This window comes from Protomyctophum bolini (assembly GCF_963924005.1).
Source record: "Protomyctophum bolini genome assembly, chromosome: 14".
In the NCBI taxonomy this organism is placed as follows: domain Eukaryota; kingdom Metazoa; phylum Chordata; class Actinopteri; order Myctophiformes; family Myctophidae; genus Protomyctophum; species Protomyctophum bolini.
The window spans coordinates 12,297,326-12,309,845 of NC_137875.1; the positions used below are offsets into that span (position 1 = coordinate 12,297,326).

Sequence of the window (12,520 nt, forward strand, 5' to 3'; positions counted from 1 at the left end):
GCAGGTCGGCCAGGTTCTTGGAGGGCGTGTTGAGGAGGCTCTTGGTGGGCGTGTCCAGGAAGCTCATGGGAGACTCGAGGAAGTGATGGACACCGTTCTTGGTGGGCGTGGCCTCCTCCTGGCCGGGCCGGTGCAGACCCGCGTCCATGGACGTGGTCGTCGTCAGCACCGTTATGCCCCCCGACGACCTCTCCAGCTTGTAGTAGCCCTGCTGGCCTGGAGTCGGGGAGCGGTGAGCCGTCGCTGCGAAGCCATTGGCCACGGCGTGGAACCCAGGGGTGTGGCTGAGAACAGTGGGAGGGGCTGGGCTGGTGGTTGGATCAGCACCGTGTCTTACCTGCACAGGTGAAAATAATAATAATAATAATTAAACTTTATTTATCTAGAGCGTCGCAGTCTGGCAAACGACGAGTGGCCCAGGAAATTATTCCTCATTCTTTTCCTCCATAGGCTTTTCAAAAAGTATTTATATGAAGACGGTTACGCCGTGGACTTTATATAATACTTTTTGAAAAGCCTATGGAGAAAATTAATGGGGAATCATTTCCTGGGCCACTCGTCGTTCTGAAAGGGGCGGGACTCTATAGAGCGTCGCAGTCCTGCTCCCTTTCATGACGACGCCAGGCCCAGGGAATAATTCCCAATGCATTTTTCCCATAGACATTTCAACAAGTATTTATTTAAAGACCTTTTAAGCGTCGTACAAAGCCAACTCGAGTCATGACAAATCATTACAATAAACACAATATTTTGGACCAAACAAATAATTACAAAGAAGAAAAACAAGAAAAAAAGTGTTGTAACCTGCCGTTTTCTTATTCTTTCAAATTATTTGTTCGGCCCTGAAATTCTTTGTTTGTCGTCATGATTTCTCACAACTCGAGTTGGCTTTGTACGACACTTAAAAGGTCTTTAAATAAATACTTTTTGAAATGTCTATGAGGAAAATTAATGGGGAATCATTTCCTGGGCCCTGGTTGGGGGCGGGACTGCGACGCTCTATAGCACCTTTCATTAGGGGTGGCCATAGCTGAGTGCTGTGCTTAATTACTAAATTCTTAGACCGCCGGAGCTTGCGTGCATGCACCTGCACACGTGCATGCACATGCACGCACAAAATTTGTTTTTTCACCACGTTTTTTTTGCCTTTTTTTTTGCACAACCAACAGCCAGCCCACCCATCAGAACACAATAGAATATGCATATAGACGTTTTCATATGTCTTTAAATGTTCTGATGAATTGAAAATGGAGAACCCTGAAGTAACAAGTCTTAAGCTTTTTTCTGGTTTTATACTCGTAGCAGTCAGATTCAGTATTGACCTGTGTAGTCTACTTTCGTTTGAACTGTACCCATTCTACAAACTGAATAACAATCAATAGCATTTGCAGCAGGAGTTTACACCGGGGCTCGCCGGCTCACAACACACAATACAGTATAGGCATTTGCAGTTCAGTTGGCACAGCGGTTCATACTGTATAAAATACAGTATTAAATTAGGGTGGCCCAACAGTACGCAATGCTAAATACCTGCATGCGCGTTGTTGTTGACAACTCAATAATGCTACTACTACTTAATTCTGTACTAGTCTTTTTCTTTTTTCAAAATAAGAGTGTTTTTTGGTTTGTACTTGCAATGTGATCATTCAAGCCATGTTTTATTTTGGAATCGTACTGGAAATAGAAGTAGCTATGACGAGGAAGAAGCCTAGTTGACTTGAAAATTTAACTAAAATAACAGAGATATTGTAATGTGCATTTGGGGTGGCGGAGCGCCCTCTACAGCTACTGGAGCTGCCTCTACAGGTAGGGCTGTATATAGGATGGGTAAAATGCAGGAAGAATTTCTCATACGTAGATTACATATGTGACAAAAACACGATTTGGACCTGTAGGACTTGTATTCTGAACGCTGCTTACTAACCAGTCCTTACTAATGCCAAGAAAGACCGATTCTACAAAAAGGGTTAGTACTAATGCTCATGATAAAATGGTACAATTATTGTCTGCGTCTCAGAGAAGGACTGTGGACACACTGGACAGTCCAGTGACATCATCATTAAGCAGGATTTTTGCTTTTCCAAACAAGATTTCACGTGTTTTATTTTGATTTGTATTAACGCGAGAAAAATGGCTTCTATTATAGCATTGTAACTTTCAAGGAATAGAAAGCCTGCCGTTTCTATTAGCTTGGATTCCCCGTCGATGTCACTGTTAGGCAGGATTCTGAACTGTCCATCTGAGACATAGACCGAGTCGACAAAAGAAGTATGAATCGTCCTTCATTTAAAATAAACTTACCTTGAAATTGTACTGAAGTACAGTACTTGGGTAAACTAAACATACTCACTGTGCTACTTTACAGCACTATAGTGCTTACCTGAGATAACAAAAGATTTTCGCCCTCCTGTTCCGGGGCTGGGGAGGAGTGTCCGTTGGACTGACCCCACCTCTGGGCCTGGTAGGTCCTGAAGTGGTGGGCAGCGCTGTAGCTCTGAGGCCCCTGTGTGTGCTGTGGGGTCTGCCTCTGGGCCTCCTGGGCCTCCTGGGCCACCTGGGCCACGTGGGCCTCGGCCAGGAAGCGCTTCAGGTCCATCTGGGCCCGGGGCAGAAACAGGTTCCTCTTGTGACGGAGGAGGAGCCCCCCCGGGTTCCCCGGCATGGGGAGGATCTTCCGCCCGCGGCCCTTGTAGGGGGTGGTCTTGCCGTTGGGTGTGCGTTTCTTTACGAGAGGGGTCCTCTTCGTTCCCTCTTCCGCCTGTTTCCTCTTCCTGGGCTTGGCGGGCGTGGTTTTGGTTTTCTTGGCGGGGGTCTTCTTGTGGTTGGCCGCGGTGGGGGACATCTGGGAGTTGTAGTTGTTGTACTTGATGGCCGGGCAGGGCGTCCCTATGGGCGGGTTGTTCTCCGACTTGGCGTGGCGCGATTGGATGATGAAGGCCAGGTCCGCCAGCTGGGCCGCCACCTCCTCCTCGTCCCTGTTCCGCCGCCCCGTTTTACCCGCGGTCCTCTCCCTGTCGCCGACAAACAGCCGCTCCGGGTCTTTACCCAAACTCTCGCAGTAGTTCCCTTCCGACTTGATGACGCGAGAAGCAAAGCCGTGCTGCTGCTGCTCCGCCCTTCGGTAGAGGCCCCCCCGCTCGCCGTCGGAGCCGGCCTCCAGCAGGTCCGCCAGAGACTGTTTTCCGACACCGCCGGGCCCGCCGCCACGTGAGCAGTGGATGACGTTCCCTTGCCGGGCCACGGGGGGGCGTATGACCGACATCTGGTGCAGCGGCGAGCTGATGACCGAGACCTTGTTACAGCGGACGCCGCCCCCCGCCGCAGGTTTGACCTCGCTCGGGGGCACGTTCGTGTTTGAGGTCGCGAGGGGGCATGGGATGCCCTCCGTTTTGACCACGACGACCCCCCCCGGGGGGGGACTGGGCGGGACGGCCGCCAGCTGAGTCAAGGCCTCGATGGCGATGGCCTGGTCGAAGCTCAGGTTCCTCTGCTCCGCCAGGGAGCGCACGCTGGGCAGAGAGACGACGCCGGGCTCGGTTTTCACGGTGGCATAGCGGTGGTGGTGGGGAGCCTTCTGCTGTCCGCCGCCGCCGGGAGTGCTTCTGTGACAGTGTGAGTCGCCGTCCGCCGCCTGCGGCTCCGCCTTGATGGCGGCACCTGCGATCGGCAGCTCCTGCGGCTCCGCCTTCAAGGAGCGCATGAGGAGCGGCGAGCGCGAGCCCAGCAGCTTCTGCTCCAGGCCCTTCCTCTCCGTGATGGACAGGCAGACCACGGCCGCCAGCACGGACAGGGGGTCGTCCCCCTCGCAGACCTCCTCCTCCTCCTCCTCCTGGCCCCTCCCCCTGCCGCCCGGCTGCTCCGAGGAGGAGGTCCACTCCCACGGCTCCTCCAGCTTGATCTTCTTCAGAGGAACGGCCGTGTCTTGAGGGAGAGCGCCGTCGGTCAGAGCTGCATGTCACCATATAAAGACAAAATAAAGTTACCATTTTAAAACAACGAATTATCTCAAATGATTGCGATCAGGGCTCAGCGATTATGCATTAAATATAACAAGCCTACCGTGGGGTCGAGCCTGGGAGCCTCCGCCTCTATAGGCCACGGGCGTCGCAATCTTTGCGTGGGCGCGGCTCACGTTGGTGCCGTTGGGGCGAGCCAGCCTCTCGTCGGCAGCAGCAGCGCCGCCACCACCACGCAGAGACACGGGATGCTGGCGAGGAAGCGTGCCGCTACCGGTCCGGCCCGCGGGCGCCAGGTCCGGCCTGAGCAGCGCGAGCGTGGCTGGCTTCAGCCGTGGGCCGCTGGCGAGAGCGCGGTAGCCTTCCTCCGCCTCATCCTCGTCGGCTGTCGTCGTATGGGCGTCTTCCATCTGGGCCCTGCCTCCGCCATTCACAGCACCGCCATCTGGGACCCCCTGTGAGAGAGAGAGAGAGAGAGAGAGAGAGAGAGAGAGAGAGAGAGATTATTTCAATAGCACATTTCAACAACGAGGCGATTTATTGTGATTTATATAATAAAACATTAAGCAAAAGAACACACGTCATTACAGGGCATTTGAATTCAGTCAAAGTTAAGAAAGAGGCCCGGGTGGCCGGGCACCTATGGCTCCTAATGCAGCCTGACAGCGCATATCGCAGGTTCGAGTCTCATTCCTTCACGAACTTTGCTGTATGTCACTCCCCGTCTCTCTCTCTCTCTCCTCGTTTCCTCTCTGTTCCTACTTTCCACTATCAATAAAGGCAAAAAGCCCTAAAAATATCTTAGAGAGTAAGCCAGAGAGAAGGAGGGGAGAGGAAGGGAGGGAGAGAGTGGGGTGTAACAGAGAGGAGGAGAAATGAAGGAGGAGAGATGAGTGACTCAGCTCTCTGTCAGTCCATTCCAGGGTGATTCAGCATGGCTGGCCTAAACAGCGGTCACGGAACACAACAGATTGCCTCTCAGCACGCTGCCACCAGTGTTGCCAGAGTTTGCGAGAGACATAAGCGACAATCATGGTCTATGAAAAACAAAGCCCAAAGGAAGCGACTATCAACATATCCACCTGGATAGGTGGATATGTATCTGGAATTAGAAAATAGCCAAGGTTGTAGATCTGCTATTTTCAACACAAATCTATCAAAACAGAAAGTTTAATGTTTTCGAAATATTTTAAAATCTTTTCAGATGGGAGGTACGTGGATAAAATGCATATGCCATACGGTATTAATTTGCGGGTCCTGGACATGAAAATGTTTGGGAGAGAACCACACCATTTAGGGCGCCATCCCAAACAAGCATCTACAAGCCCACCGAAAAAACACGACCTGCAACTACAGTACATGCAGTACCAATATTTAGAATATTAAGCTGACATGGCAACACTGACAGCCGCACGCACACGCACACGCACACACACACACACACACACACACACACACACACACACACACACACGTGAAGCAGTGTGGAAGGTAAAGTGAGTGATTAACTCCTGTGGATCTGTTAAGCAGATCCAGCACTAACCACAGCATAGCAGAGCATGACCCCATGCACCTGCACCTGTAGCTGCAGCTGCATCGCAGCACGGCCACAAGCATCCAAAGGTCCACCGCCGTGTATTGACATATCGATCCTCACTATAGTAGCCTCACTTCTCACTTCCTTGAGTCCACTCCGGGTATAGCTGCAGCCAATAGAGCGCAAGGTTGAGGTTCTGGCACAGACGACAACTCACTGTATGAGCAGCAGGGCTTGGGTCACTAAGGCATGCTATAAATAAAGTTTACTCCAGTGATGTCACTGGGGTGAAATCCATGAACCTGAAAACTTCAACTCTAACTGCATGGCTGGGGTTTTTTAACCTCTACCCTCGGTGGCATAACATTATACTTCGTTCATTCATGGGCGAAACAGCGATCTGGACTTCACAAACACAGGGCTGGGGGTGACATACTAGCTAGTGGCCACAAGCAGTACAGTATGTGACGGTGCTCGACCCGCGAGACGCAATCAGAAACACAACAAGCCTCTTGGCTTGGCTTCTGAGCCGCGTGGGAGTGCCAGCGTTCCCACGTATTGAATTAATATTTTGCAGATCCGCAAGCAGGATGGGTCTGGCTTCCACTGCGAAGAGGTCCTTTTATCTGCTCTGTGTGTAATGTGGAGCACATGCTGTCATGACATATCAGCGTGATGGGAAACACGTGCACGCCTTTCCTTGATGCTTCTTACACACACTAGATTTATTGTTGCGGCCTTTCCCTGGTTTTTGTTTTTAATCATGGCTCATCGTGTCGGAGTATAATTAGCTGGACTCGAGCCGCGTCCCGGTTCGTGACCGAACCGTGTTTGCCTTGGGCACACAATGCGGGGTCCAAAGCCTGGGACCACCAGGGGGTCCAAATGTAACTCTTTACAGGTCCATATAACTCTGAGCTCCCTTTTCCACCGGTTGGTTCCCAATGGGAGTCAGAGCTCCAAAATTGGAACGTTAATTATGAATTGAGTGGGCAAAACCATGCCTATATTAGATTGTTATCACCATGGAACTTCCCCAGCTGATTACTTGAAGACAATGATTGTATTGTATTGCTATTTTTTTAATATGCAATTATGAGGCATTATAATAGGAAAATATGCAAAGAATAGAAAATATGAAAAAGCTACTACTGTGGAAGGGTAGCGCATGCCAAGACACATCTGACAAGAGGACCGGTTTCTGGATGTGCATGTGTGTGTGTGTGTGTGTGTGTGCACACTTGTTGGCGACTGAATGACACACAAATTTTGGCGCCATTGAACCATCAGACAGACACAGACAGGCAGACAGACAGGCAGACAGACAGACAGATGGAGGTACTACGTCATCTTCATCTGTAGCGCTCACCTCGTGTGAACCGGGGTGTGTGTGACACATGCATGTGAGCTGCTCTGCTCTACAACTGACTGAGAGAATGGGATTAGCCGGCGTGAAGCATCCCGCGTGTGTAACGTCTAAACCAACCCCCCATCCCCCCTCCAGACCAAACACACAAACGTAATACTCACACAGACATCTGCCAATACATTACAGCTCTCTGTCTCTCTGTTCCCAGCACGCAAGCACACACACACACACACACACACACACACACACACACACACACACACACACATTGTACACACTGTACAGTAGAGTGAAAATTGTGGACCAATTACAAAGCCAACTCAGGTAGGCATATATAAAATGGTAAATGGTGCATTTACATAGCGCCTTTATCCAAGGCGCTTTACATAGATTGTGCATTACATTCACACACACATTCATACACCGATTGTGGCGGAAGCCATGCAAGGTACCAAACAGCACATCGGGAGCAATTTGGGGTTCAGTGTCTTGCCCAAGGACACTTCGACATGTAGACAGGAGGAGCCGGGATTCGAACCGCCAACCCATGGATCATTGGACGACCTGCTCTAACTCTTGAGCCACAGTCGCCCCCAAAAAGGGTTTAAGTGGTAAATGTGATGGATGCCAAGTTGCTATCAAGTTAAAATTGTATTTATTTATTATTATTATTAATTATCAATATTGCAGTGATGTGGTTTTCCTAGTCCCTCACGCTCATCATCTCTCTCACTTTATGTCTCCGTCTGTCTCGTAACAGAGTATTTCTATATTGCAGTATTGATACTTCTACTGAAATAAAACATTTGAGTGAGTACTATACATTTCCACCACTATCTGTGTGTCTCTCTCCCAGCTGTGTGTGTGTTCTGCCCCGCTACAGAGGCTGCTGATGCAACAGAGAGAGAGAGAGAGAGAGAGAGAGAGAGAGAGAGAGAGAGAGAGAGAGAGAGAGACAGACAGAGCTGGAGTGACGGCTGAGGCAACAAGCTGGCTGCTGCTGCAACTGGCTGGCAAGCCAGTTGCACAGCAGCTGTGCGGGCTGTGCCCGCACAGCCGCTTCGGCGATGTCATCAACCCATGAACACCAATATGCACCTTATCAGACCATGCAATGGAGGCAATGATTATGGATATGTCCTGACATGTCTTAGTAGGCGACTAGGGTTAGAGTTTGGTTTCTGGGCTAAGGACGTGTTCTGTGTACCTTACAAATTTACAGAACAATGTGACGGTAGAATCTGTTCTCTTATATGGCAGTGAATGCTGGACCCTGAAGCCAACTCTGCAGAAGGCTCTAGACGGGTGCTACACCAGAACTTTACGTGTAGCATCAGCAAGAGTACACATGTTTCCAACGAGAATCTGTATGCTGGAATATTCAGGGTGAGCGACAAAATAGCAGCCAGGAGAATGCGACTTGCAGGACACCGCCAAAGACACCAGGAGCTGCCAGCGAGCAAACTGGTGCTGTGGGAACCAACACACGGGTCACGAGGACGTCCCGTACTAACATACTGTATGTGGATGCAGGTCAGAGCGCAAAGAACCAACGAGCTGGCCGGATGTATGGAGAACTGGGATGACTGGAAGCGACGATGGAAGGCTCGTCTGAGGACGACCTAGAGAGAGAACAAAGAATGTTTGCTTTCCCCATCTTTGTTGAAGTAGTAGTCGACCAAGAATGGCTGACAGCAACGTCAGTATGTAGGAAATGTCCATACTGGACCCATTGCATGGTCTTGATAAGGCCTGATGACGGCTATTAAACCGTCGGAACATCCGGAACCGCTAGCATGCATGGGTCACCCACTCCACACTGCACCCTTGGGTGGCAGTGGGTCCCCACTTTGAGAACCATGCACTGCCCTGGGGTTGAAATGAGAGGAGAGAGAGAGAGAGAGAGAGAGAGAGAGAGAGAGAGAGAGAGAGAGGGAGAGGGAGAGAGAGGGAGAGACAGACAGACAGACAGACAGAGGCGGTGGGTCTGTCACAATAACCTGCTTTCAATGACAAAGCACTGCTGGCTGATTTCCAGCACTGCACCAGACACGTGTGTGTGTGTGTGTGTGTGTGTGTGCGTGCGTGCTCTCCCAATGAGTTGACAAATGACGATGGCATTGAATGAAGGAAGGGACAAAGTTTTCTTTACTTCTTTAGTATCCTTTCTCTCGCCCTCCTGCACAGGAGGACGCGCACACACGCGCACACACGCGCGCACACGCACACACGCACACACACACACACACACACACACACACACACACACACACACCTCCTGCTCCCGTCAAAGGCACTCAGACCAACACAACCATGCAGCAGCATTACCTGAGGGGCTGAATGCTCCACACAGACACACGGCCATGTTTAGAGACCTGCCCTAGCAACAGCAGTGTGAGTGACAGCTTGACCACTTGAGCCCCATTCCAAGTGCTTTGGTTCTACGGTGGTCTCGTTTGGTGAAAATAGACAATAATGATTTGATGATTGAACACATTATTTTCTGACATATCAAATGTGTTCACACAATGAAGACCTTAAAATAGTATGTTTTAAAATAGATGACTGGCACGGACAATATGAGCATGTTTCTGCAGTAGTTTTTGGCTACTGTGGAACAGCTAATGTATTTAGATTATTCTACAGCGAATCTGATTGGACAACATGGAGCAGGGATTCTGGTTGGTTGGGTTTTTAAATGCTACTCTAATTGAATGTTGAATTAATGAAAGCTATTTCGGACTGGATAACTTACAATGCCACTGACAAGATGCCTCGTCCTCTGAAATCCAACGGTTCACTGCATGGCATTGACGAGATATCTTGTCATTTAAGGGTTTTCATTGATTATGTTATATCACGCTCTTCAACTTACCCCAATCCAACCGTTGATGCTGAGTGCCAAGCACACAGGGAGGCACCCCGACCTCCCAGTCTCAGGGCGGACAACTCTAACCACAAGCTGCTTAACTAATTACTTAGCATAGTTGTAAATCATTAATAACCCATTAACTGACAATGAATCACACCCACAACTCTATCCAAAGTGCATTACATTCACCCGTTCGCACACCGACGGTGGAGGAAACCACGCAAGGCACCAACCTGCTCGTTGGTTGCAGTTAGAGTTTCAGTGTCTTGCTCAAGGACACGCCGACAACAGTAACCCAGGCAGGGAGCCCGGGATCGAACCGGGAAACCTTCCTCCTACCTCCTGAGCCACCACCACCACGCACAGACACACACACACACACACACACACACACACACACACACACACACACACACATCTAAAAACAGACCTCCGTACTGTACTCATAACATTGCACAGTTGCGTTGACAGTTGGCTCTGACAACTTGACACATGCAAGCCATCGTTCCTATGCTAGACAAGAAAAGCATTGTTTCAGGCACAGCTCGAAACTTGCACGTTTCCCCTTCTTGGTCGCTTTGCGGCCGAGCAACAATCGCACGCCGTTCAGGGTGATGTCTGTCTCCTGCGTCACGGCGGCTCTTAAGACAAGACACACGTTTCCTTCCTGACTGAGAGTTTCAGCACCGCATGCAAACGTGCGCGTAGTAAGTAAGTCCCTTTTAAGTCTCGTGAGTAATTTTGCTTCATTCACAGAGCGTATGTAGCCTTTTTCCGGTTCCCGCTCGCTCTAAACTCAGTGTCACGCTATACTCGGCTGGACTAATCAGCCCAACGTAAAACTAAAAACTAAACTGGCAGACACCCCTGAAGTACCCATTTAAATTCACCCATAAACCTCTGAAAGGACTATTAAGACTTCCTACCTGCCGACACAGATCAAAGTATACCTCGGCGTGAGCCGGCGCTTAATCAACCATAAAATGACACAGATTGAGAGAGACTGCAGCAGCAGCAACACGAGGAACCTTTTGTACCGACAAGAAGCAACATAGAACAAACAAACAACATGAGTATACGACCGCTGCTGCCATTATACTGCTGCCGAGCAAAGTGGAGCCAGTGCTGCCAAATTACAATTTACAACCCCGTGGATTACACAGGCAGGCACTCCACTTCTCTGCTGCCATGCAGGCAATCACAAAACAGCAGGTGCAGAACAGAAAATGCATGCAGGCGGCTGTTCCACAACGAGGGAGAAACCGAAACAAACTTTGTCCTCTGCTGCGCTGCGGTGGTGAAAACGGTGCGTCTCAAAGTGGGGTCCGGTGGGGTACCGTGGGACCCCCATGGGGATGTTTTTGATGGGGTTCTGGGCATAATTAGTACTTATTATAGCATCACGTCCGTCCGTTTTAAACCTATTTTGTACTTTGGCTATTCAAAAAAAGGAGGAAAGAAAAAGCTACAGTATTTTTAAAAACATTTAAGAATGCTTCAAAATAATAATAATAATTGGAATAATTAATAAAAAATATTTTGAACACAAACTCCTCGTCCCTGGCCTAAAGTCCTTGATGTGTCCAGACTGTCCACAGCCAAATACACATCACATTTTGGGATCCTTGATGTGGGAAACAAAAAAATTTTTGCAAACCACTGGGCTAAATAAAGACATGAGGAGGGGGGGGAGGGGCAGTGGGGGGTGGAGGTCACGTCTGTTACCGTGGAAACTGTCCTCTTTGTCAGTGACACAGTGGCTGCGTCCTTGTAACCCACCTGGGAACGAGAGAAGCCAAACGTACACAGAGAGAGAGAGGGAGAGAGAGAGATAGAGGGAGAGAGAGAATGAGAGAGAGAGAGAGAGAGAATGAGAGAGAGAGAGAATGAGAGAGATAGAGGGAGAGAGAGATAGACAGAGAGAGAGAATGAGAGAGAGAGAGAGAGAGAGAGAGAGAGGTGCAGGAGGTATAGCCTACTGTAGATCCTCAGCAGGACGCCGTGAGTGAGAACTAACTGTACTCCAGCAGCCACTTCCAAATAACAGGCTCCATCGCCCATGAGAAAAAATAAAGCAACAAACAATAAAGCAATACAAAAAACCCCCAAAAGGCCAGCAAAGGAGGAGGGAGAGGCAGAAGACGGAAGATATATTTAACCTCCAGATAATGAGCGGCCGTACGGTACACTACGCTACGGCAGCAGATCGCCTCATCCGTTCCACGGCCAGACAATAGAGCCCGGTGGGATGGTGGGGGGGCAGGGGGGGGGGGGAACAGCGCTCCTCCGGACGCCTTTACCTCGTCTGTCCTCCGGGGGAAGAACGGCGGCCCCTGCAGCTTGGGCTCCAGCATATCCCCCTCCTCCTCCTCCTCCTCCTACTCCTACTGTAGCTCCTAAAAGGTTCTGGTGGCCATCTTGGGGGTTCGGTTCCCTTTCCCCTTTCCCTTCCAGGCCCCCCGTAGTAAACCACGTAACGGTCCCGTCCAGAAGAATGGCTTGGCCGTGCGGCTGGCTGGCTACAGTAGCCAGCAGCAGCGAGTGCAGCAGCTAGGGCAAAGCTCCGGGTATATCATGACCGGCTTGGTTGGCTGGGGGTGAGCGTGTGTGTGTGTGTGTGTGTGTGTGTGTGAGAGAGCCACCGGTATAGGCAAGGCAGAGAGCTGCAGCAGAGACGCACACACTCACTCACTCACTCACAGACATATAGACGCACGCACACACACACACACACGCGCGCTCGCGGGATGCCTTTCGCAGACGCAGACAGAGCACTCGTCAGCCAA

The 12,520-nt window shown here is 50.2% G+C and overlaps 1 protein-coding gene across 1 annotated transcript in view; it reads right to left on the bottom strand.

Annotated features, from left to right (window-relative positions):
- tet1 (tet methylcytosine dioxygenase 1) overlaps positions 1-12,520 on the bottom strand; it is a 61,413-nt gene that overhangs the window by 13,872 nt on the left and 35,021 nt on the right. The window contains exons 9-11 of the mRNA XM_080782044.1: positions 4,060-4,411; positions 2,381-3,948; positions 1-337 (exon numbers count right to left, since the gene is read on the bottom strand). The exon at positions 1-337 is cut by the window's left edge and continues 18 nt beyond it. Of these exons, the coding sequence (XP_080638170.1) occupies positions 1-337; positions 2,381-3,948; positions 4,060-4,411 (2,257 nt within the window). The remainder of the gene's footprint in view (positions 338-2,380; positions 3,949-4,059; positions 4,412-12,520) is intronic.